Source organism: Lepidochelys kempii, chromosome 6 (assembly GCF_965140285.1).
Source record: "Lepidochelys kempii isolate rLepKem1 chromosome 6, rLepKem1.hap1, whole genome shotgun sequence".
In the NCBI taxonomy this organism is placed as follows: Eukaryota; Metazoa; Chordata; order Testudines; family Cheloniidae; genus Lepidochelys; species Lepidochelys kempii.
Window position 1 is genome coordinate 52,191,508 of NC_136385.1, and position 27,686 is coordinate 52,219,193.

Below are 27,686 nucleotides of genomic sequence, written 5' to 3' on the forward strand. Positions count from 1 at the left end.
CTGAGCTATTCTGCAAAAGGAGGCCTTGTTGGCCTGATTTCCTTACTGCTAACAGTTAACAGACTTCCCTACCGTTCATTGTTCAGGGTCATCCTTGGCGGATCCAGGTTGGGGTTCTCCATGGACTCCATCTGAGGACAGCGTAGGAAGTAGTAGAGGGTATGGAGGGCATCAGGGGACCAGGTAATGGGCTGCTGTTGCCTTGTTTGCCGGATAGGGCTCATGCCGGGGCGGAGGGTGTTCAAACATTGCATGTGGTGCATTGCTCGTGATACCAAGTCACCTGCACAAAAGGGGACAGGAAAAGCATTTCTGAATGTTTATCCAGACCCATATGCTTATTTTCTCAGCTAAATAAAATCACTGGCAACTGAGAAAGCCTTCTTTGTGTGTAATTATTATTTACCCACTAAGCCAATAGGCAGGTCCTGGAGCTGCCATTTTATAGCTTATTGCAGCGGTTCTCAACCTGTGGCCCAATCAGCACAGAGCTGCGGCCCATGTGACATCCTCAGGGCCACACAGACAGTAATGGATGCGGCCCACAATGTTAAATAGGTTGAGAATCACTGGTTTATTGCAATGGAAATTTAATTTCCTTTTAAATTCCTAGCCATTAGACAAGTCATGGTAGAATTAAACTACTATCTAAATAGCTAAACTTGCCTGTCATCTGGGATCAGTGTGATGACTTTGCATTATTTTTCTTCGCTATTTTAATGCTGTTTCTTTTCTTCTGAAGCCACATCCATGGGTTTCTTGCCTGCCTTTGGCTAATGAAATACACTTTGTAAGATCCTACATCAGCACTAGGTTGGGAACATAATTTATGCAAGGGGACAGAGGCAGCGTCCATGTAGGTTGCTTGTTTTGGTTCTCCCTGTCCTCTACATGTTATGAGGCCAGACCAGTTCCCTACATTGGAGCCATCTGATCCCACCTAACTAGCCCTCAAGTCCCAACTGTCTGCCCAGGTTCTTATGACAGAAAGAGGAAAGCCTCTGTCCTAGTTGGAAGTCCCTTCTTGTTGGTGTCCGCTTCTCTTATCCTCCTCACTGTTCTCTAGCTGAAGATTGCTTCCAAGGAGTAACAACATCCACCTCCCTTATTAAAGAGCCAGTCCTTATATTTCTCTCTCTCTCTGATTTTCACAGACCTTGCTGGAAGTCTCTCCCTGAGCCTCATAAAGGTCTCAACTCAAGGAGAAAGCATCCAGTGTCTTCTGAGCTGCTCAGTTCTTGGGGATTCTGAACCCTTGTCAACCGTCCTGTGTCAATACATTGGAAGACTCCCGACCAGGCAACTGGGAGGGGGAAAATCTACGTTACACAGCTGCTACTAAGAAGATACTAACCCTTCCCCTTCAGAACAGGAAGCTGCTGTGGGTTAGCACCTGCAGAGAACACCTTTGGTTATATAAATCTCAAGTGCTCTTCAGCTGACACTTGCTTTAAACATACTACACCCCACGTTACAAACACTACAGTAGCCTGACAGTAAAGGCCTCAAGTGTTACAATTTACAGTAGTGGTATTCCTGTAGCACTAGTCTGAACCACTACTATAGAATACCATATAGGCACAGGGTCTCTTTTTTCCCTGGGAATCTTCTGTTGCTTTATGTTCTACCGTCCTCTAGAATCCTCACAGGAAATGTTCCTCTATTGTGTTCTATGGTTACAATGCTGGGAAAGGATGGAATTGAAATAGCCACCAACACCAAGCTGGGTCTGAGATGGCGCCGTGAACTTAGCCACTCAAAATGTGAATTCACCCTCCCCCCCTCCCCCTTGACTCCCAGTGCAGTTCTTAGGATGATGCTAATCCACTTAGGTCTAACAGCAAAAAGACCAAGTTTACTACTATGCCTCCAGCTGAACGCTTTAGGGATTGATATTACACAGGCTGGGGAAAACACATGGCTACTGTATGTCTGAGCATTATGCAGTTATTAGTGAGTCAGATCGATGGGGTGTTAAAACCTCACTTTGCAACGTGAAGCTGTGCACTCATTCGTCGCATAGTAAATTCATTTTACAAGTAGACTCCAGAGAGGAAAAAACCTCCTAATGTCTCTGCCTTTCCCATTTCTGTTGCTCCTGAATCTTTCCCTAAAACCCAAACATTCTTACAAGAGTCCTGTGCATCTTCTAGCTTCTGTGCTAATCCGGAATCCCGCATGATCAGAAAATAAATACATCTGGAATTCAAATTTTCAGCAAAGAATAACATCCCACTCCCTACTTCTTTGGCAACCTCCAGACCATATTTTAAAATCAGTAGGTGACTATATCAGGACATCCATTCACTAGACGTAATGACTAAGCTGGCCAAAGCAGGGACTAGGAAAGAGGGAGAGGAAGCCGCATTCAATCATGGGCCCATGCTACAAAAGCTCCCTTGTGTTCCAGCATAAATAGAGGTGTGTTAAAAGAATTTGAAAAACCTCAAATTAAGGCAAGTTGCAAAATAAATGGTGAAACCACAAGCTCTGGGCCTGGCCAACCCCTGATATTCATTAGCCTTCAGATCACAGGGACTGGGACAGTCGTGCCAGCAGAAATTTTGCAAGGAAAACCAGGCCAGGAAAACACAAATCATTTTGGTTTATTTTAAAGGGGCACTGTCAAGTAGTTTAGGCCCAAAACCTGGGGTTTGTTAACAAAAAAGATTTACAAAATTGATTATATCAGAAGCATTCTCAGGATTTCCCTCCTCCTCATTTTTATATTTTAAATTAAAACAAAAAACTTTCCCCTGGAGCGTCTGCCATCCAAACTTTACTAGTGTATGACAACTAGAAAGTGAATTTGTGGCCATTTGACTAACTGCTGTTAATCTGGTGCTCCGACATTAGGCTGATGCAAGCCATTTAAGCACCTACATAGCTAATAAATAGATCTTTCACCAGCACTGAAGTCACTAAGACAAAGAATAAAATGCTGGAAGAGGGACATTTTATGCATAAATTAAGCATAAAACATCCTAATCTGATTTCCACGAACAGCACCCTGAAACAATCAAATTTTACATAACATGGAACCAATGCCGCTCATGCTGAAGCCAATGACAAAACTGCCATTGACTTCAATAGCAGCAGTCCTTATATTTTGTTTAAACAAATGATCAGTTACAGCTGAAACTCACTTAGTTCTGAGATGCTTCCAACGCAAGTCGCCAAGAGAGACTGTTCCAGAGTTCGGAGCTCCAGCTGGGCATAAGCATCGGCCCGTCCATCACTGCTTATGGAGCCATCATTGTAGGGGCTGAAGTAGGCAGGCAGAGACAGCACACCTGGGGAGAGCAGTGAACAGGCCTGTTACAAGTTAAATTGCAGGGCCAGGGGAATACTCCACCATTCAGGGATGGAATGGAAATACTGAAAGCACTGATTTCTCTTTGTAGTGGTGACTGGGGAATTCAGTGCATGCTGCTCACTCAGCCACAGTGCTCAGGTGGTCTTTGGAACCAATTAATTCTGTTGATTGGCAGAAGCGGAGCAGCTGGGCTCTAGGGAGCAAACACAAATACTATTTGCAGCCTGTAAATGCTGGGAACAAAGAGTTTGTAAAATTATTTTATTGTAAAATTACAACAAAAGTTTTGGAGAGTCTGAAGAAGCCTTTAAAGGTATGTCCACACAGTAAAAAAATCCCACGGCAGTGAGTTTCAGAGTTCAGGTCAACTGACTCTGGCTTGCATTTCAGGGCCAAAAATAGCAGTGTAGATGTTTGGGCTTGGGCTCCAAAGCCCTCCCCCCTTGCTGGGTTTCAGAGCCCAGGCTCTCACCTTAGCATCTACTCTGCTATATTTAGCCCCGCAGCGCAAGCCCAAGTCAGTTGAACCAGGCTCTGATACTCACTGCCGTGGGTCTTTTTTTTTTTTATTTAGCTGTGTAGACATACCCTAAAACTGTATATGCAAAAATGAAGTTGTGTGCCCACAGGCTGAACTTGCATAGCTGTAATCAGATTGTTGGATGCAATAGCCTGATTTTTAAGGTTGTTGAGCATAATTGCCAAGTCCAGCTGAGGTGAATGGGAACTGAAGATTCTCAGCATCTCTGAAAACCAGGTCATTAATGATCTCATTTGTGCAGCAGACAGTAGGCAGTTTTGAACGCACAAGTTTAAATTTTTTACGTGTTGTGAACATTTGGGCAGGTAAGATTACTCTTAGAAGCGGATTTTGAAAAACTGGCCCATAAAAGCATTTATTTGCATTTCTACAAATGACCCAAATAGAAAGTTCGATTAGAAACACCTCTCCCTCTGTTACACTCTCTCTCTCTCTGGTTGTTAAGCATGTTTCTAAAACCGTTTCACTTTCTTTACAAAAGCATTGATGTAAAATGACTAGTTATGTCAATAACATAAAAGCAATTTATATAGTGGTGATCAGAACCCACAATCTGCTTCCCCCCCTCCCCCCCACTGTTCCTCACACATTCTTGTCAGCTGCTGGAAATGGCCCACCTTGATTATCACTACAAAAGGTTTTTTTTTCTCTCCTGCTGGTAATAGCTCACCTTACCTGATCACTCTCGTTACAGTGTGTATGGTAACACCCATTGTTTCACGTTCTCTGTGTATATAAAATCTCCCCACTGTATTTTCTACTGCATGCAGCCGATGAAGTGAGCTGTAGCTCACAAAACCTTATGCTCAAATAAATTTATTAGTCTCTAAGGTGCCACAAGTACTCCATTTCAGTCTACTTTGCGTATCACTTCACAGTTCTTCCTTTGTCTATAACAAAACAGAGCCAAATTGGGTGAGAGTTTGGTGCGACTGGAAGTACTGTTTAGAGCCTGTCATAACGTCCACAGGCACTGAGCGAGCTTACACAGGCAATCCTTTGCACTGGAATCCTGATGTGCAGCAGCTCCCATAATTCCACTCCTTGATCCATCACACAATTTCTTGCTATTCCAGACCTGGGACCCCATACGCTTCTCTGTCAACATACCTCAATCTTGATCTGTGGCACCCTAAGCTATTCACTTTTGTCCCCACACAGCTCTGCTAATGCATTTCAGTACTGTCATGCAATACCCCTACTGTTCCAGTCCTAGATGTGGAGAGTGCTTCATTCTTAATCTGCAGCCACCTCCTGTCATGTCAGTCCCCTGCCTCCCATCAAGCAGATAATTGCCAGTTAACCTGCACCACACTGGGAGATCTTTGTTACTTTGTCTTGGTGTTTTCTTTTGAGATTTTATACAGAATTGATCTCTCCCTCCCTCTCCCATTCAGCAGGACACCTCCTCTTCACATCCTGTTCAGTGGCACAGCCAACGATTGCATCAAGAACTTCCTAGACATTCTGAGGATAAGGGAATGATTTATCCTGCTGTGTCTCTGCACTGTACATCACTGTTGGCTAATGCAGAAAACCCTGCCAATGGTCTCTAATCTGAATAATTAGGAAGCTCGAGTTCTAAGAATTAATAGAAGCAACACATGCAAACTGGAAGCGCTCTCTCACTACACTGCAGCCCCCTACACAGAGTGTGAGCCCACTTCCTTTTCCCATGTTAGTCCTATGAAAGGACATTTTAAGGCATATGGATTGAATTTACAACAGTGGGAGAAGGAAAATGGGCTGATTTGTTAAAAGTTTCAAATGGAGCGCACAACTCTAGGAAGGTGGAAACAGAAATGGGCAGTTACATTAATAAAACAAACAGGGCACACACACACAAAAAAAAGCTTTCGGAGCAGATCACCCTCCCCTCTGCTTTCTCCCCCAACGGTTTCAACTGAAAGTTGGTTGGTTTGTTTTAATTACAAATAAAGATTTTGTAGAATGATTTAAGCTGGGCAGACAAATCAAGCAAATTTTCTCAGCTTTTCAGGTTATGGCTTGGCAGTTGTTGGGAATAGTTGGAAATAAAAGTGATTTATTCACTGGGAAAAGTCACTCATATCTGCCCACAAAGTATCGTAGTATTAGAGGGCAAAATATTTAGGGTCTAATGATTCCGCTGGCTGGGAGAGAGGTATGCCTGTTACTTAAGTGGGAGATGAGAATGGAATTAAGTCCTTAAAGCCAGATCCACAGCCCACTGATGTCTGTGGCGGTATTCCATTGATATAAATGGGTTTGAGATCAGGCCCTTAATATACAGCAATAGCATTTATAAAATTTGTTTCCTGTTAATTTAGCAGTGTGTGCATTTTTCACAATTGAAGGGCACTGAGTCCCTGACGGAGTCCTGAGAACCATCCCCTTTTCCCCTGTTGTAGCCTCCCCTTTCTGCAAGGCTTCACAGCACGCTAGCCATTCTTCTGGAAGAGGACTGGAGAGAGCTTCCTATGTAGCACATCAGCACCCTTCCTTAACAGGCCAGAGTAATACATTCCATTCCCCCAGCAAGCAACAAGCTTGCTGGCATCTGAAACACTTTGCGGCCTGGGTGAAGGAAGCAAAAGGCCAGAAGGCAACTTCAATACTTGCTGTAAACAACTGCAATTCCATTGACATCAATCTCCTCTAGTTGTTAGCCATATAGGGCCTGTGATACATATGTGAGCAATTCTGATTCTCTTCATTAGAGAGCAGTGCACACATGTACCCTTCTTTCATAAGGGTTACATTTTTACTCATTACTGCATTTTACACTCACTGCATTCTTTCTTGGAGATGAAAGGGTCCTGTAGTGGAGAGAAAGAGCACTTTGCTCACAACTTTTCAAGAGACTAACAGGAGCGACTGACTGGGCAGCAAGAGTACAATATTCACCACAGTTTGTTTACAGCCTACTTTACTGTGCTAATTTTGGTACTACTTCCGTAGTCCCCATCACTTCATGGGAGGTAGAGAAGTACTGTTAGTCCCACTTTGCAGATGAGGAACTGAGCCCCAGATGGATCTGTAGCCACACTGAGTCCATTAGGGTTGGACTCATGTAACTGGGAGCCAAATTTGATCTTGTATCTTTTAGCCTACAAGAGTCAAACATGGTTTTCATGATGGATAGAGTCAACTGCACTGCAACATGCTATTCTGACTGCAGATATCAGAAATGTTCTGTAGCAGAGATAACAACACAGTCCCACCCAGAAGTGGAATAATTTTCTGAAACGGTGTTAATCTGACAAAAAAGCAGAAACTCAGACAGATGCTTCACTTTACTTCTCAGAGACATGTGGATAATGTATAAATCTCACTCCGAGCTGGAGGTGCTGATGGTGATTCTGATTTGGTAATGTCACATGCTTTTACACGCTCCTGGGATAGGTTATTATGAATGCGTCAGACTGTGAACATCTTACCTTACTTTTGTATCATGACTTTGCAAAGGTGGAAGTGGAGCATATTCTAAGTGGTTAGAAAAGGAGTTAAGAGTGGCTGTGCCGCTGACTGACTGACCAACCTTGGGCAACTTTCATCGCTTCTCTGTGCCTCAGTTTCCTCCTCTATAAAATGGGGCTAATTATGGTTACCGATCCGAGAGTAGTGCTATAATCTTAATTAATATCAGTAAAAGTGTTTTGAGATTTCCGGATAAAAGATATTATAAAAATGCAAAATATGAAGTGTAAATTGTTCTGATTGAATTTGTAGGGCCTGTTTATGAATTTAGATTTGGCTTTATACATTTTTATTCATGGTTATATTGATTTTGATCAAGGCTAACTAAATAAGCAAAATATAACTCAATTAGATTAATTTGTACCTGAACATTCTCTTTTTACTTTCAATCTGGGAGTAAAACTACAGTTGACATGAATTTCAAGGGTATATTTCCCCCACAAAATAACAACCCAAAGCAACCTTTAATTACAATGCTGCAATGATCCATCAACAGCACACTTTGTTGTCTATACAATATTTTTTTGTTGTATGGGTTACATTGTGTGACTCTCATCCATTCCTGGCCATGCCCTGGTATTTTGGCCACAAAACTATATATATTTATTTATTGCCAAAGAGATTAAGGAGCTAATCCAACTCCCAATGAAGTCAACAGAAGTCTTTCTACTGATTTCAGTGTGGTATGGATCAGGCCTTAAAATCACAACAATTTAAGCAGCAGCTTTTCCCGAGATTATTGGGAGGTAGCACTACATACAGCAGCCCAACTGAAAACACCTTCATAGTTCTGTGATCAAGGCAAGGTTTAACAACAGTACTTAGTTTCTGATATTTTCATAGGTTTTGAAATAGCAACTGGGAATAAAGCAAGGTTTATTCTACCTCACTTAATATACGAAATCTGCTCCAGGGCTCTTAAAAGGCAGTTACTGGGTGGAGTTCCAGTCACTGGGTGAAGCAGTTCTTCAGAATGAAACTGTTCTGCTAGCCTGAAGGTTTTTGAATTGTCGTCTGTAATCTGATGCTTTTTAAGAGCAACTGAAAAATGCTTCTGCAATCTAAATTGAGTCCAGGGATAGACAAAAAACACCACCAACAAAAAATGTTCACACCATTCGACATCTTGTTGCTTTTAGTGGTGCAGTGGGGATGCTGTTATGGCTGGTGGGCCATCACTTCCCAGGCAAGTTGGCCATGCAACTCTGCAGTTTCCACCTGATGTGGGGTTTGGTTCAAGCTCAAAGCTCAGGTCAGGTTTCTCTAAAGGTTTGAGAACTTCACGAGTGACTCCTGGGCTGAATTTTGAGCGAAGCTGGGATAATTTGCAGCTTGGCATCAGTCACATGACAATTATGGTTTGGCATCAAAAGGTGAACTAGGAGGTTTTGACTGGATTTTGTTTGGAGATTTCATGCTAGAGGGATCAAAATCCTTGTCCATGACATTTTATCTTTACGTTGTTAAGCTCGCCAAGTTCTTTGCATGTGATGTTTATGGAAAAGGACTCTCCAATGGGAAGATTTTCACTGTGTTTTCTGGACTTCATAGCACTTTAAAGCAGTTGGTACAGAAATCTGCTGTAATTTAAATCTTTCACGTTGGAAGACAGCTTCTTGACTACCTTGTCAGCTCTTTGAGGTCTTCCAGATGGTTACATGACGTTTAGAGGTGGCCTTTCAGAAGTGGTAAAGAGCCAGTGAGACTGGTCTGAAAAGCAATGGAATTTTGCCATCTGGGATTCCTTGTGGAGATTGCATAGGGCACTAACTCTGTTAGAAAGGTGTGACAAAGTCTAAAGAGCTTGGTTCAGGATATATTAAGCTACCAAACACAGATATCGCTATCCCATGGGGCATACGTTGGGGAGTATGGAGAGAAGGAGGGGGTTACATGTTGCGCTTTAACTTGTTTTTAGATGAAACCAGTAAAATTATATTTGTTTTATATATCTTTCCTCTGGGCAGAACAAAAATAACCTCTTTAAAACAAGGACTATCTTTTTGCTCTGTTTGTACAATGCCTAGCACAGTGGGGTTCATGACTTCCTAGACATTACCATAACATCAACAAACAAAACAAACATGAGACAAAGATCCATTTCAGGAAATTAAACCTAAAGATGAATTTTTGACAGCTCTGGGAGCACTCACTAGATTCAGGATCATATCTAGCCATTTACCTATCCTTAATCATGATACATTTTGTATGAGTCACATACGCACCAAAACAAAAAGTGTAAATAATACACAGGATCCATCAAGAATATAAAAAATAAGAAAGAAAAATGTCTTCTGTCATGGGCATCAAGACAATTTTGCAATATATGTCTTGTGATTAGTTCCATACGGAACATTTGCAAAGGTCAAATGTTAACTGAATCCAGTAGGCTTGTAGAACTAACATTTTAGAGACAGAAGGGTGAAATCCTGCCCCCACTGAAGTTGATGGCAAGACTCCCATTGATTTCAATGGGGCCAGGATTTCACCTAGGAAATCAAGAAGACTCTAATCCAGAGGTGGGCAACCTGTGGCCCATCAGAGTAATCTGCTGGTGGGCCATGAGACAGTTTGTTTACATTGACTGTCCGCAGGTACAGCTTTGCGCAGCTCCCAGTGGCTGTGGTTCACCATTCCCAGCCAATAGGAGCTGTTTGAAGTAGCGGCTGGCCCGCACTGTGACCACCTGTGGCCGGGAACGGCAAACTGTGGCCACTGGGAGCTGTGGGTGGCTGTGCCTGTGGACAGTCAGTCAATGTAAACAAACTGTCTCATGGGCTGCCAGTGGATTACCCTGATGGGCCACAGGTTGCCCACCACTGCTCTAATCCAATTGCAACTCTAATTACCCTGTTTGGGTGGGACACAGAGACAGATGTCCTTTTTCTACAAAAAGTGCCATAAATCTTAAACATCTTGAGTGGTGAGGGACTCCATTAATTTCTGTCCCGCAATGCAGTGCCATGCTACACTGATTCAGAAAGGACTCAGAACAAAGAGCACCACCTTCCAAGTCTCTGCCATCTCCTGGACCTTTTATTTTTCTCCTTGGCAGGCTCTCGTCCAAGTACTATGAAAGCTCAAGCCTACTTGGTTTTATGAAATCTGACATCATCACAGCGATAGTCTACTGTTCCTTCTGACAGCAGAGTACACCAAAGGAAACCAGCCAACCAAAGTGTTCCTCCGCTAACATATACAAATGTAAACATATCAGGTTCTGAGATCAGATACAGTCATGTATCACCCTCATAGGAAGACAGGAGTTGGGAAAGAAGTTTGTGATGGGAGAAGAGTGCTTATAACTGCTAACTAATGGGAAAGTAACAGTTTTGCATTAAGTGATTACAAAACAGATGGGCACATCATTCAGTGGGGCTCTGTCAGCAGTAAGAGAAATCAAAACCAGTCATATGTATGAGCATCCACATTTAACAATCATACCTTAATTCAAAACAAATGCGGGAAGGAGACAGCGGGAGGGAAAGAAAGGCTTAAGCACTGAGACAGAAGGGTCCTTGGATTATCTACAAGTGCACAGCGGTGCACAGTTTAAGAGCCACTGTCTTAGCTGTTCAGTTCTGGAAACTGCTGGGTACAGATCAGATCAATTCGCACACCCACACATTAAAATGAGTTTTGTGGTCTCACACTGATTGTTTGTGGCCATCTTTCCACACCAGGCCCCTCACATACATGCGAACTGGCAGCCTCTTCTGAGGGACAGCCAGGGCTCCATTTGACAATACCAGTCAGGACCGTGGTGCACAAGCATAGCCAGGAATGGGAGAGTAGGGGGTGCTGTAGTCAGGACCCTTGTCGAGATGAGGGGATAGAGATTTGGGGGCTAGACTAAAATAGGAGGAGAAGTGTAGGTCAAGATTTAGGGATGATGGCCAGGGTGAGGGATTGTTGCCAAGATTGGAACAGTTGTGGGTGTTGAAGGTCATGACTGTTTGGTAGGGGAGTGTGGGGAAACTTTTACAGTGCCGATCTGTACTACATTTAGCTCTAGGCAGAGCTCTCAGTTTCATGAGTGGAACATACTTTGTGTCCTAATGCACACATCAAAGACTAATACTGGCAGCCACAGTTTGTCTGGGCTTAAGTAACATGTTATCAAGAGCCAGCATTGTCTTCTAGAAAACAATCTGGTCATTATTAGCAAAATATCAATAGGCATTATGTGGCTCAAGCATAAAGATGCCCCAAAACTGTAGGCTTAAGGACACCCTGAAAGTCCATTATCTCTCCGCTATAACCTGGCTCACCAGCCCCAATGTTCCGTAAGTATGTGGAAGAATCAGAGTTTACGGACTCTGCAGCTCTAGGGGAGCTATTACACTAACATTCGGTGTACATTATAGTGCAGAAAATCTGTAAGTCAGCACAAATCCTTAAATGCCTGGGTAATCTCACGGAACTAATCATGCTTTCTACTAATACTGGACTGTCAGAAAACACTAACAGGTTTTTATTTCACCCATCCTTGAAATACAATCATCTCTGGGGTGGCACATGGCTGCCATGCTACATCAGCATCAAATAACTGTTTTGGGAAAAGGAGCGGACCATTGAAAATGCTGGGGTTGGGCTGGAGGTGGGAGGTATAGGGGTAGGGTACTGGAAGTTCCATAGCGTGGCTGGGACAAATGGCATTCTAGATGATCAAGAGTGGATAGAGCCTCTTTTTTACATCATATTCAAAAGCTGACATGAAGATGGCAGAAGGGCAGCACACTACCAGCAAACACAGCAACAGGGCATTGGTTATTGTCTCAGAGAGAAGCAAGCACCAGTCCGACTTCCCACACCACGGTGAGTTTTCCTTGGAGGTCTCCTGTCTAACCACTGACCTGGCCTGACCCCAGTTGCTTAATTTTATATAATCTGATGAACACATATCCTGAGCTGGTATTTTAAAGGATAATGGAAAACCAGGTACGTTTCCATAAAGTTCATCATAAACATACTTTGCAATCTGGAGCAGTCAGAAAGGCTAATAGAAAGTTAAGAACCACTAGGAAAAGGATAGATAATAAAACAGAAAATATCATAATGCCACTATACAAATCCATAGTATGCCCACTCCTTGACTACTGTGTGTGCAGTTCCAGTCATCCCCAGCTCAGAAAACACACATTAGAACTGGAAAAGGGCAACAAAAATTATTAGGGGTATGTAACAGCTTCCATATGTGGAGAGATTAAAAAGACGGGGACTGTGCAGTTTAGAAAAGAGATGACTAAGTGGGGATATGCTAGAGGTCTATAAAATCATGACTAGGGTGGTGAAAGTGAATAGGGAAGGTGTTATTTACCCCTTCACATAACCCAAGAACTAGGAGTCATGCAATGAAATTAATTGGCAAAAGGTATAAAACAAACAAAAGGAAGTACTTCTTCACACAACGCACAGTCAACCTGGGGAACTTATGGCCAAGAGATGTTGTGAAGGCCAATGTATAAGTGGGTTCAAAAAAGAATTAGATAAGTTCATTAGCCAAGACAGTCAGGGACACAACCCCATGCTCTGGGTGTCCTGAAATCTCTGACTGCCAGAAGCTGGGACAGGAAGACAGGGCATGGATCACTCAATGATTGCCCTGTTCTGTTCATTCCCTCTGAAACATCTGGCCCTGGCCACTGTTGGAAGGCAGGATACTGGGCTAGATGGACCATTGGTCTGACACAGTATGGCTTTCTTTTGTTATTATACATCACCTTTTATCTGAGGCTCTCAGTGCTGTGGCCGGAGGGCCACCATCATTACCTCAGTTTCATAGATGGGGAAACAAAGTCATAAAGAGTTGAAGTGAGCTGTCCAAGCTCACAGAGGGAGTTAGTGCCAGATCTCTGCATTGCCCACATCTCCGCATTCAGAGCCACTGATTAGACCGAATTTGCCGATATTGAATCATTGTTCTATTGTCAGCTAGCCCAGATTTTAAATAAGTGGCATGGCTGTGTTTTAACTTGGGTCTGGAAAACTATGCTCACTGTTTTACAAGCTATGATAAAGTCATTTGAAAATGTGGTCTTTGATGTCATCATAATACATTAAAAAGAGACAGAGGAACTTTAATAATTTTCCCATAATTTCTAGAAATGTAAATTTTTTGTAGTGCAACCATTGCAGCTACTTGAAAAGAATCTGATGTGCTCAACAAACACAATCTCCAAGCGCAGGGCCATTCTCTCTAAGATCACCAGCATTCATGGCATCGTAATTTCCATGTGGAATTTGAGGGCATAATAGGACCCTGCAACTCAGCTGTAACAATAGGTTTCGGAATAAACCCCCTGTGCTTTTACAAATTTCTGTTTTCAGATTCCAATTAGACTCATTAAAGAGCAAACCCTCTACAGGGCTGTAAATATCACATGGACAAATGAAGAGAAGCTTTATGAGGCACAGTATATTTGCCACAAGGCTTCTGGAAGAAGTGAAGAAAACAGACACACTTGCCAACAGTGAGTGCAGTCTAATGGGTAGAGCAGGAGACTTGGTGTTATGCTGCCGAGGTTCTATTTCCAGCTCTGACACTGACTTGCTGTGTGACCTTGACCAACTTACTGGATCTCCCTGTTTCTCAGTTCACTTAACTGTAAAATGGGAATAATACTTCCCTACCCTCCAGGGTGATTTGACAGAAGCTGCTTTCTTAAATCATCTAACTTCTCCACTCATTCAGAATCATTCCCGTACACCTCAGTAATGTCCCCTTATCCAATATGTACCGACAGTAATTTACTTATGGTCCTTTTTCAGTTAATAACATTAACAACTTTAGTTTTACCCCAAAGAATCCAAAGTGCTTTGCAAAGTGTGCATAGGGATCACCCCACTCCACCCCACCCGAAATGCAGCTACCTTTGGGGTGAAACTCAGTAGCTCTAACAGTGCATGACAATACAACGTAACAGCTTAGGACTGGAAGAGACAGGATTTATCCAGTTGAAACTACAGAGGGGAATGTGGGAAGGTAGAATGGATTTTAGGCAGGTAAAATAGATTTTGGCTAGGACTCCGGGATTACATAGTTACTCTTACAAAACATGCCATAAGAGATTTACTTGTCATCTAGGGTGACCACCCATCCTGAATTGGGCAGGTCAGTCCCAAAATGCAGAGTTCAAGTCCCAGTCTCGGGCTGAATGACTTCCGGACAGCATTTGTCCTGGATTTCCTACAGCACCACTCCATGCCTGTCTGAGGCTCAAGGGCGGCACCAGCCTCTTCCCAGTGTGGGGGAGGCTGAGGTGGGCCTTAGTCCCTCACTCAGGGCAGATGGAGGGTCTGGGGCTCCCTACAGCGGCTTTGGCTCCCTGGGCATCTCTTCCAATGGCCCGGCTCCCGCTTTCAGTTTGGCCAGGGGGCGGGGCCACAGAGGGGGCAGGGCTCCTTCTTGTGTCCCACTTTTGCCATGAAGGAATATTCTGGAATAGCTAATGTGCATTAATATATTCCACAATAGTTATTCCAGTCAATTTCCCTGGGTAGTTAAGACCTTAGTCTGATTAAACTAATCCACATTCTGGTCTTTCCTGGTTGGATTTCATATACCATTCCATAACATTAAAAATAGATCAATAGATCATCTATTAATCAACATCAAAACCATAATTACATCAATCATTTGGAATTCTCTAAGCATGAGAAATAAATAATTCTGTACATCTCAAATTAAAAAATAAAGCTTTACAAAAGGACCTCCTCCCCCTTTTACAATTTAGAAAGCAATTCTAATTACCTCCCAATATTTAGGAGGCTGTAGGTATGAGCTGCTTTAAACCACTGTAGGTTGCTACTAATGGTATCTCACTCTACACATATTTTTAATACCTAATATTGTAACAAATCCATGACCAAATAAGAACTTCATGGTGACGGAATTCAGATCCTCCTGTTCCTAAAGGACAGGCGACTACCACGTGAGCGAAGGATAATCTCCATTAGCAGTATAGTCCCTATGATGCACAGTGGTACCAGACAGAATCAGAACTCCTCAATACACGATACTGTCATTACAATAGATGTGTAGAACCGGGTAACATTTTTCAAATAGATTATTCACCAAAAAATGCAGTTTCAGTTCACAATACTATTTGTGAATTTGACACAGATTTGCTAGATTGGGGTGGGGAGGAGAGAGAGAGAGGGAGAAGCGGCTAGATTCACAAGGGGATTTAAGCACCATTTAGGCCGTGGGTCTCCCACATGCCAGCTGAGTGCCTTAACCATTAGGACAAAGGCATAAAGGAGGGCACCACCTCCACCTCCTCTGGTGATTTTGTGACTCTAGTCCTTTCAAGATTCCCAGAAACAAAATGCTTTGGGTCAAACAACATAACATGTTTCCTTAGACATGAAACAGACTTCGTAGAATTCTTCAATTTGCCAAAAATGTCTGGATTCAATTTACCCTGAACCACATTTTTTCTTGATTTTTCAGAACGAACTGCCAGTGAACTGAACAATCGGTTTCTCGCCCAGCTCTGTATATGAACGAGTAAGTTGTAGCACCATTGCCTCTGACTCAGTTCACTTGATACAGTCTATGAAAGTGGACTGTGAGGGGTCAGGCTGATGTCTCAATTAGATAGTCATGTGCATATCATACAGGTAAATACAAATGACTCATAAAAGGATGGGATTGTCAGTCATTGACTAAAGCTAATCTGTGTCTAGCCAATGTGAAACTCAAGGAACATTCATCTCTAGGGCCATTTATTTAAAAAAAAGCAACTGAAATAAATGACACATGCAGTACATTGCAGTTTCACACACACAGTTAACTTCCAATGTACTGTACTCTGTTGACACTCTGACTACAATAAACAATGCAGCCAGGAGAGGTAAACTGGTCAGACCACCATTAACCTGCACGCACAGCTCATTAATCACGAGGCCTCACCATTTTTACAGAACTTGCCTGGGGCTCACATTAAAATGTCTTGGTGAGCTCAAGTTTTGGAATAAACAAACATCAGCACTTCCCACTCTGGAAAGAATGTTTGTGTCTGAAAACAAAACCCATGTGCCTCTTGACAGGGTTATTTACATGGTCCAGAATAATTTGGACAGTGCTAAAGGTCTGTGTCAACTGTATATTGAAAAAGAATCCATTTGTCTTTTGATTCCGATTTATTCAAATAAATACTTGGAAGTATTTGGCAGGCCACTTTTTCTACAATATGGGATATCGTTCTCTTAATAATAAAATAATAATAATAATGTTTTGCATGTCTATATCTTCTCCCATTCAAAAATCTTAGAAAACTTTATCAACAAAGGCAATTACAAAAAAGGCTCACAAGAACCCTAGAGTCAATGAGAATTCCACTCATGCAACAGCTGTAGGCTCAGGCCCTCTCTCTTCTCTTCGGTGGCCTCTCTCCTACTCTCTCAGTGCTGCCCTGCTCTGTCTCCCCTTATCTACTTCCATGCTCACTCCTCTCTTTCTATCTTATTTCTTTTCATGATATGTGTCAGTTTCTCTGGCTTTCCAGGGCCTATTTTATTCTCCTTCATTGCTTATGCTCTCTCCCCTCATCCACACCACACAATCAGGGACACTGCCTTTCCACCAGTGCCAAATATGTTGTATACACAAGAACACACCCCCTACCTATTTTTGAACAGTGCCATTTCCCTCTAGAGTGGTGATGGGACAATCAGAATTTGGCAATATCTTTCGAGCCCTGCATTAAACATCCATTACTAGGCCCGGTCCTTGCTCTCAGATAATCTAAAACAGAGGCACTTTTTAATCCGTAAATCCTTGGTCATAGCCATTTATAGTTTGTACAACAAGCATAACTTGTGTTTCATCACCAACGGGCAACCCTTCTTTAGCATCCATTAGGGCTCTAAATATAACTCATCCAAGCAGCAATTCAGTTTCCAACAGTGTCTCTTTGAGTTTTGTTTTTAAAAGGAAGTTTGGCTACTGTCTTATTTCTAGACATTTACATTAAGAATGAAATACTTGGTTAAGTAATTGGTCAGAGATTAATAGATCCATAGCGTTGTTTTAATACTCTAAATAGTTATTCAAAAAAACCACACACACAAAAACAAAACAAAAAATTCCACCAAAGGTTGCCAGAGTTTTTATTATAGAATAAAGGTCTCTTTAAAAAAAAATAACCCCGAAAAACATGAAAAAAGCAACACTGAGAATATCACTCAGATCTGACAGTTATTTAGAGTTTAGAATCATTACCACAGCCCATGCTACTAACATGCCAGCTACATTAGAGACTGAGAATTAGTATCTCATGAATTTTAAAAACATGGGAGAATACAGTCTACTGCAGCCATTGTATTTGTGCACAAGCCCATTTTGGGCTCAATTACTTAATATATACTTTGCCAATGTACTATTTTGCTGTAGTTCAGTGGTTTTCAACCTGGGGTCCACAGACTATGCCTAAGATTTCCAAAGGGGTCCGCACCTGCATTTGAAATTTTAAGTGGTCCACAAACGAAAAAAGCTGAACACCACTGCTGTAGTTCTTTCATAATGGAGGGTGGTGCTAATTAGACTGTGCTACCTAGGAAATATATCCAGAGAGCCCGAGCTAATTAGAGATTTATGCTATTGCTAGGTATTCTTTTCTTGACACTTGGAGTGCAGCTTTTTGTGGAGAGGACCTCCTTTGGCTGAGGCGCTGACAACACAATGATTCAGACTGTCACATAGCAAAGGAAAAAGAAAAAGTCTCTGCAGGGCTAGGGCAGGACAGGTTCACATTTTTGCACAGACAGCACACAGGGAGGATGGCAGCCCTCACTGAGGGAAGGGATCGCATTCACTCACACACGTACACAGCTACCACTCTGTGTCTCACACTCAGACAAAAGCTTTAGAAAAAGAAGAAGATGCCTTGGCAGCAGCATATTGAGTGTTCCAAACACAGAGGCTGCTGACCTCACAACTCTGACTGTTGATCTCTAGTGGATAGAATCAGAACTGCTGCATCCTGACTCATAGGCCCTCTACTACTAACACAAGATGAAGCATCTGAGGCTTGTCCCTCTGGACTAGGAAGATCAAGTTCCATGCCCACTCCTGTTGGGAACTCCTGAGTGACCTGCTGGGGTACAACAAAGGGATAACTGCAAAGTCTTCCATGATCATACATTTGTTACACTATTTTCCAGTCTGATAAGCAACTCAGAGATCTTTGTAAATAATCATAAATTACACCTTGGAACATGCCCTCCGATGAGACAACAGATGTATAGAAATTGAGCAACTTGCCCAATGTCACAGCAACTTGCCCAATTGAGCAACTTGCCCAATGTCACAGCAGGTCAGGGACAAGGCCAGGAATAAATCCTTGTATCTTGTTCAATACACTGGAAGGGCTACAGATGCACAGATGCAGCACAGATGCAGCTGTGCCGCTCTAGTGCGTCTGGTGAAGATGCTTTGCCAACAGGAGAGAGCTCTCCCATCAGCATAATAAAACCACCTCCCCGAGAGGTGAGAGCTATGTCGGTGGGAAAAGCTCTCCTGTCAAAATAGTGCCATCCACACCAGTGCTCAGGTCGGTGTAACTTACGTTGCTCATGGGAGTGGCTTACTCACACCCCTGAGTGACATAAGTTATACCAACATAACCTGTAGTGCAAACAAGCCTTAGGACTACCACAATCCATCAGAAGACATGAGTGAGAGGAGGGAAAGAAAAGGACTTCATCAGAAGGCCTGGTGGTACTAATACAGCATTAGTACAAAGTGTCTGCAACACTGGGCACAAGCACAAACATGACCACTATGTGGGTATTTGGCTAGCAATAGCTTTTATAGTATTTCAGCAGATTATGATAGACACTGAATCTTCTTGATAGCCCTGCAGTTGGCAAGAGAGGAAAGTAGGCTGTCGAAGGAAGATCTTGTTATTGCCAGGGATGTTAACGTGACTAGGTTGTTCTGTTAGGTAAATGATGACAGCAACAGATTCTCTCTTTAAAATGCTACTTTATGAAGCAGTCACATTATACTGTAAATTAAAGGTGAGATTCCCACTCAGTTATCCTTTTGTTGATCCCGCAGTTAACGCAAGCGATGATGATCTGGGTGGTGATCCCCTCCTAAATGGTGATTACATGGTATCCAGCACAGCCTCACTACTGATGTTCAATAAACAAGCACACCATGGAAGTGCTCCAGAACCAGTCAGTGATCTATTAGGAGAGAAGGTGAGATCAATAGCATGTGACTGATCACCTTTTGGATACAATTGCTTTACCCCAGTGATGTTAACAGCCCTGTCTGCTGCCAAAGAGAAATCTTAGGACTGGAAACTGCTGTGTCTTCCATGTCATGGGAGAAAAGGAAAAGCTAGACCCAGCGAGAATGCAGACTGGCTGAAGATGTTTAAGTGTTGTGAAAGTCACATTTCATGACTGGACAGTCTCTGTTCCTAGCCCCAGGTATTGCTCAGAGTAGACCAAGATTTAACAAGAGAGTCTATGGGTGCTGATTATAATCCTAAAGCAAGGCTAACTTGGAAGGACTAAATTTTGCCTGCTAATCACTTCTTGGGTCTGATTGTGAGGTCATTCCTGTTTGCAAGAGATGAGTACTTCTGTGAACAGAACTGGAGGAATGTATCAAGTGTGCACAGTACTGAATGGCAAGTGACAGGGAGAAGAGAATGTCGGGCGAAGGCAGTTCAGTGCAGCCAGGCAGGGAAAATCAAAGTACAGATGGAATGACTAAAGAGCTGAATTGGGCATGAACCACAGTGTTTAGGACTGGATCTAAACTTCTTTATACTTCAGAGGTGTTTGGATTGGAGGTTTTGGTTCAGGTCCAATCTTTTCTGGAAAAAAAAAAGATGTGCAATAGAAAGGGGGATGCAGCAAAGAGAGGATAGGAGGGGTATAGAATAGAGGGAGTGGTTCTACAGGAAGTAGAGAAGGAGAACAGTGGGGAGCAGAAGGAAAGGTTGCATGAAGGAGAGGTAAGTCAAAGAGCAAGTGGATATTAGGAAAGACTCCAACAGAGGGAGTACATTTAGATCACCCTGGGAATAATTTTCAAAATATCTAACCTTTAGAAAAAAAAATTTCAAGGTTCTGAGAACTCATAACACTCCCCATCCATTAACCCCCAATGGTACCTCTCCTTATTCCTACACAAGGAAATCCAGCAGAACTCAGACATACTTAATTTTAACACTGACGGTATTTCACGTGCGCTTTTGGGGCCAAGCAGTTTTGTTTGAGTCCCTGCATTTTTGATCTGTGTCCTTATGGCTACATTTCAGAGATAACCATACTCCAAAAGAAACAGGACTTAAAGAAACTCAGGCAAAGGAATCATTATACAATACTATAACCTAGAAGTCAGGATAGGTTTGGAGCTTCATTACAATTCCTTCTGAGTAGGACAGTCAGGCAGGCATGGACAAAAGATGCTACATTCTTACTACCAACTTTCCTCAATCCCCCCCCCCACACACACACACACTCTACCCCATTCTTTCTAATAAATCATTGATTTATTACAACAGCCCTCAAGGCCCAGCTGCTGCTGCTTCATCGCAGTGGGAGCCAAATGATGATTGAGATGCCAATATATTAGACTGGCCTGATTCACAGAAGCATAAGGAACAAAGCATTTGTGTAGAGCAAAGAGAAATGAATTTAAATCAATTGCAATGCAATTTTCTGTGATGGATTAGCATCTTTCCTTTGACCTAAACATGTCATGCCATCTTTCTGCTGACAGCAACTAATGTGCAAATATGTGTGCTGTGTGCACCCTGTAGGAACTTTGGTTTTTCAGTTGTAGAGTTATTTTCTTGGATATTCTGCTCATATGGAAACAATCAGTTTTACATTTCACCTTGAGAGCTTCATGTCATTATACTGTTCTAGCTATTGCCGTTATATTTTTGTCCAAGAGTATAGGGGGCATACAGGGTTCTTTAGAGTCCTCTCTAAAATCCCCTGCTTTAGTCTGTAAATCTTGAGGTCCTGAATGACAAACTGGCCAAGACCAGGGCACTAGATTTTCTTCAGTACCTAGCAGTGTTATATTCCAGTTAGCGAGAGGAATCAATGATAGGCTGACCCCAGAGAAATGTTCTACCTTCCAAAGCGATCCTAGCACATTTCCTGAGGAGCAGTTGACAAGGTTTAGAATCAAACAGATCTCCCACCTGGCAGTACTGGGTGCTATGGTGAGCCAGCAGGTTGTCCTGATACCATTATCTATATTCCTTGTTAATTAGATTTGGCATCCTCAAATCACTGCATAAACATTAACTAATTTATCCTCACAGCACCCCTGTAGATATTAACCCGATTTTATAGATGGGAAAAATGTTTGATGGTGACACAAGGCCACAAGGGGTGTCAGAGGCACAGGCAGGATTTAGAACTCAGGAGTTTGTGATCCTGAGGCCCATGCTCCCCTCTGCAGATCAAATGGCCTCTCAGTTAGACAGCAATCCCTCCACAGGTACCAAAAATGAGAACATGGAGGCCTACCACATCATCACCTGGGAACCTGCTCTCACCGAAGCCAGTGGAAGCTTTGCTAGAATAAAGTCCTTGACTTCAATGGGAGTTGCCAATGTTGAACACTGCTCAGGAGTTGGCCATACGCAGTGCCAACAGATACACTTAATTAGTGTTCAACTGCAGATAACCGATGCTATCCATTTCCATTTTTGACCAGTCCAATAGCTGTGTTGGGGTTCCAATGGATTCCCAAGTAGCAAACACATCACAGCCAGAGTGGTCATCTTTACTTTCCTCTATTACCAGGCCCTACGTTTCTCATCTCCATATTCTAAGAGATGTCATAGCTTGTCTAAATTGTCACAAAGTAGAGCAATGTTTCTTCTGTATTTATGTTTGGTAACTGTTCTTTCCTTATAAAAATGACCACTATTTCTTTGAGGTGTTTTAGAATGATGGGGAAATAGCCAAGCATCAATGGACCTTCTTTCAAAGCAAAGCACGCAGATTGACACTCTTGTTTCTTATTTATATTGCAGTAGTAGCTACAGTCCTCAACTGAGATTAGGGCCCCGTTGTGTTAGGTGTCATGAAAACACATGGTAAGAGACAAGCCCCTGCCCTGAAGAGCTTACAATCTAAATGGACAAGACAATCAAAGCCTGAGAAAAAGGAAGCGTTATTATCATTTTACAAATGGCGAGCTGAGAAATTAAATGACTTACCAAAATCACACAGGATGTCCCTAGCAGCCCCAGGAATAAAATCCAAATCTCCTGAGTTCTAGTCTAGTGCTTTAATCAATAAAACCACCCTTCCACTCCTGATATATCAAGGAGTTTGCTAATTTGAGATTTACTGCATCATGGTATCCAGGCTGATGTAATATTTTGGCCACAATAAAAAATAATGAATCATAAGATATTTTCTGGAAACATCACCATGGCCTCCACCTCCAACCTTTTCTATTGCTTTCCTTCTGAACAACCTTTTGCACTTGGCAAATTCATTTTGTAGCAGGAAACCAAAAATAAGAAAATTTGGGGAAGGAGAATGCTCCCAGTAAATTCTGCTTTTTAACTCTAAAAACAAATCCTTTACCTTTTGTGTCAAAAGCAAATATGTTTAAATGATTTTTGCTTAGGTTTTAATTCTCTGCATGTGAGCTGCCCATTCCTGTATGTACATTATCAGCTGTAGCCTAGCAAAATCAGTGCAATAAACCATGAAGGCAGTTATAATGAATAATGCAAGTGTTGAGCCTTCAGCTCATTTTAATGCCCTAAGGGTCTTGCAGAGGTGTTAACCCTATTCTATGTATTTGTATGGAATGCGTAATCTGACCCTTAGTGCCTTGTAATGGGGACCTCTCATGGGGCCACTTCTTTAGAAAGAATGAAAGGTGATTCTGTCTCCACACACAAGGGGGTAAACTTTTTCCCCCAAATGAAAACTGAGAGTCTCATGTAAACACATGACTCCAGGAGCTGGGACCCTAGCCACAGGACTTTAGTACCTCACTCCGGCCCTGCTTGAAGGAGATACCTCTGTGCTGAAGCATCTGGGGTTGTTAATGCTATAGGTGGCATTCTTCTCTTCAGCTCTGTGTTGAACTTACTCACCAACAGTGCTGTTTGGGAGCACTGGGCTGCAAACAGTCCCAACCAGCTGTGGTCATTAAAGTTTCTGTGGCACTTTGTTTCTAACAGTAGATGTGTTAATGTAACGTCCAAATTGGACAATTAGTCTGTCGAAATAGTTGCCGTTTACAGTGTTGTTCACTTCCTGTCCTAAACCTGCTGTATATAGAGCTGCTGTGTGCTGTTAAGCAGCTGCCATGTTCTACTCCAAAGGCTGCTGCATTGCAAGGGCAGTCAATGTGGAGGTGCTGATTCTTAATTACTAACTGGTTGTTTTAAATACTTTGCAATGGATTAAATGCTATAAAAGTGCAAAGTATTATTACTACATTAAGAATATTTTATGCAACAGAAAGCTGGTCTACATGGGCCTTTACTATGTGGCAAGCCAGGATATGAGGTCTAGTTTGCCACACAATAACATCCTGTGTGGACAGTGCTACAGTGCCCTAAAAGTTCCATTGTGCACACTGATGCACTCCCATTTCAAACAGCAGTATGTCACTCTACACTGCAGAATTGTTTGTGTGCTGTCACATGGGACACTACTGCATGGCAAGCTAGTGTGCTGTAACATGCGATGTCGACGAACCCTGAGAACAAAGACAGAGGTCCAAATTCTCCCCTAAGCTACATCCATTCAACTGCAGTGCCGTGCTGTGGTGAACATAACAGAATAGGAGTGCCCGGATTTGAGGGCTGAGTGAGAACCTTTATGTTAATGTAGGTCTTTCATCTTGAGGGAATAAATGCTACTATAGATTAAATTGTTTCTTTGCAAAGAAGTCTTCAACCTGGAGTCCCTTCTGTAAAAAGCAAACCCAAGAAACAAAAAGCAACCCACCCACCCGCATGGTGTGATTTGATGCAGGAAGTCATGGAATGAGATTCAGCTCCTGATCACTTAATTCTCACAAATCCTCTTAAACAGTTCCTGCAGTCTCCCATCGGAGCTGACATTCTGGAAAAAATAGTAATAATAATCTCTTAAGCCTTTTGGGCTTGGTGCAGTTCAAGGATGCAAAGCTGGACTGAAAGCGCTTAGCATTTGAGGTTGGGTTTGAGTTAAAGAAATTGGCAAATCATCAGAAAGCTGCCCTAGGACTCAAAAGGCACTCCAAGTTATCAGCAAGTTTCCATTCTCTGTGCTTGCCTAAGAGGGGACTAAAAAGGGGATGATGCAGATAATGCTTTCAGTCATAAAAAATGGGTAGGTAAGATTGTAGCAGGAACGGAAGTAATTGTGCTTCAGATCCCTCTGTTGGCTTTTTGCTTCCAAAACCAAGAGGAAAGATCTATTTTGAGTCAAGACAGACCCAAGCTGCAAAATTGTGAGTGGGTTGAACTCTGGTTCCAAAGAGGTGGGAGAGGAGGGCATTAGGACTTGGCCCCTTTTTAAAGACAGGGTCCATTTGGGAAAGTCAGAATCAGATCTGGGTTCAGATTCAGACCTCAAGACAGCTTCCTCTCTAAATATGGAGAAGGATCAGATTTAGGTTCCAAGCCAAGATGGAATCTTTAGTAACTGTTTCCATCTCTGTCATAACTTTGAACATTTGTTAGGCATCCCTCAAAGTCTCCTCTTTAAAACAAACAAAAACAAAAAACACACAATTCTCATAACCTTTCCTCTCAGTGGTCTAAGCAACAGACCAGAAGTACTAGCACTTACTGGAAACTCAGTGTCATATCGCAACTGGGTCACCTCCAACCTTCATCCTTTTGAAACAGATCAGCTACAAGTGGGAGGCTTTGAGTTAGGACCTTAAAATCCAAAATGTTCTTTCCTGCTTTGTATGGACATGAGTGACCATATAGCAAGTGTTGGGTTGTCCCCCAATGTCATTGGCCACAATTTATCCCACCAAACGCTGTTGTGTAATATGCTGCATGCCAACTGGTTGCCACTCGGTTGCCACTCTCCTCCTCAGAGCTGGTTGCATTTCAATGACACTGCATGTGTCTAAATTATGAAGTACATTGAGATAGAAGATGCAATGTAATATATCAAAAGTTAGTTTCTTCAAATTTGTTTGTTTGCCTTTTGATTCATCCACGGAGGTTCACCCTGTCCATATCTTTATTGGGTGACAGCAACCATATTGCCCTGCACTCAGTAATAAAAGTGGAATCTAAAGTGCCTAATGCATTAATCATGTCATCTCTTTCATATTCTGTCCCTTTGTTAATACAGTCTCACTATTTCATTTGTTTTGTTTCATTGCCTCTCTGTACCAAGCTGATGACTTCAAAGATTTTTCTACACCACCTAAATCCTTTTCCAGTGCAGTGTGCTGGATGACTTTCCCAGTTAACAACACATTCCGAGCTTGGCTCCCTCACTTCCAAGTTAGTGAACTATTAAATCTACACAGTTAGATTAGATAGTATTTATATGTTAAATAATCCAGGGGGAGGAACGGATTACTGTAATCTGGACGGGGGGCATATGAACCCCTCTCCTGCAGGAAGGTCACGGCTGGGTCAGGCTGCCATAGAGTTTTCTAGCAGGGGATAATTTAAGGTAAAAACCTGGGGCAATGAGGGAAGGGGGAAATCATGAAGATGATTTTATTCTCCAAGAAAAGGGAAACGTTCTTGAGGCAATATTATGAATCATACAACTGTACCATTCATCATTGGAATTAGAGCCAAAAACACATACAAGACTGCAAAGGCAATTGTAGGGGGAAGTATGGTTTAGTACTCAGTGCACAGGACTGGGACCCAGGAGTTCTGAAATGTATTTCTGTTTCTGCCGCTGTCCTGTCATGCAACCTTCGGTAAAGCATGTGCCTCAGTTTTCCATCCATAAAGCAAGTAACAATAATGCTTACCACACAGCTGGCATTATGAAATTTCATTCATGTTTGGAAAGTGCTTTGAGATCCTTCGGTGGAAAGCAATCTAGAAGTCCAAACTACTACAGTATTTTCTGCAGGAGGTAGTAATTTGACAGAGGATGTAACTGGTATTAAACTCATAAGAACAGATTTAAAATTTTTATTAAAGATAATGTTTAAAATCAAATTCACACAAGTTAAGAGGGAAGGTACTGCACATCTGTGGTCAGGCTCGAGTTATTAGGGATTACAAGTATTGGTTACAAGATTCACAGGATACATACATAGTACATAACCAGCGTAGACCCAGATTGGGGTGCGGGAGTTTTTAAAACGTCAGTGGATAAGTGGTCTCGGGTACGCGACCCATAGAATGTATTTAGAGTCTAAGTCAGTATTGGTGTAGTGAATAAGTACATGAGTGGGTTGAGTCCCTTGGTTCGTCAGGGAAGGAAGGAAGTGGATTATTTCCCTGACTGGCGTTCTCGATTACTCAACCTGTTACTGATGGTGTCCCATGATGTGTTCCATGTAGATCAGTCGTTCTCAAAGCTGCTCTGCCACTTGTTTAGGGAAAGCCCTGGGCGGCCGGGCCACTTTGTTTACCTGCCGCGTCTGCAGGTTCGGCTGATCATGGCTCCCTGGCTGCGGTTTGCTGTTCCAGGTTAATGTCTGCAGAAAGCGGCGTGGGCCGAGGGACATGCTGGCCACCCTTCCCACAGCCCCCATTGGCCTGGAACAGCAAACCACAGCCAGGGAGCCGTGATCAGCTGAACCTGCGGACGCGGCAGGTAAATAAAGTGGCCCGGCTGCCCAGGGCTTTCCCTGTACAAGCAGCGGACCAGCTTTGAGAACCACTGGTGTAGATGTCTCTGGACCACGTGATGGTGTCAGACACCATGAGCTGTCTCATGAGCCGGGCGTAGCGCCAACCGACTCCACACGCTCTCAGCACTGGCTAGTTGTGTGGGTCCCACGTGCCCAAGGCCCCCACAACCAGGGTGTGAATCTGGACCTCATAGCCCTGGGCTCTCAGGGCTTGGCCAGTGGGGTCATGGTACACTTAATCTTAGCCAAAAGGCCAAGAAGTAGTGTTAAAGTCACTGCCTTACAAGGCCGGGTTTGTGGTTCACCTAAAGGAGACTGATACAATTCAAAGCTAATATGCTCTTTGCCTACTCACAGCCCAAAAGGAAAGAAGTCTTGAACAATTCAGTAACCCCCTTTTTAAACACGCTTCCCCCCCCCAAAAAAAAAACAAAACAAAACCCACAAAACAAAAAGCAGCTCCTCCATGGAGCACATGTAATGGAAGGTGCTGGCAGGGTTTATTTCTAAAGTGTCATCTCTTTTTTTTTTTTTTTTTTGCAGATAGAAGATTTTATCACATGCAGTTGTTA

At 42.7% G+C, this 27,686-nt stretch overlaps 1 protein-coding gene across 1 annotated transcript in view; it reads right to left on the reverse strand.

Annotated features, from left to right (window-relative positions):
- ABTB2 (ankyrin repeat and BTB domain containing 2) overlaps positions 1–27,686 on the reverse strand; it is a 194,431-nt gene that overhangs the window by 57,007 nt on the left and 109,738 nt on the right. Inside the window, exons 2-3 of the mRNA XM_073347923.2 lie at positions 3,147–3,293; positions 73–283 (exon numbers count right to left, since the gene is read on the reverse strand). Coding sequence (XP_073204024.1) covers positions 73–283; positions 3,147–3,293 — 358 coding nt within the window. The remainder of the gene's footprint in view (positions 1–72; positions 284–3,146; positions 3,294–27,686) is intronic.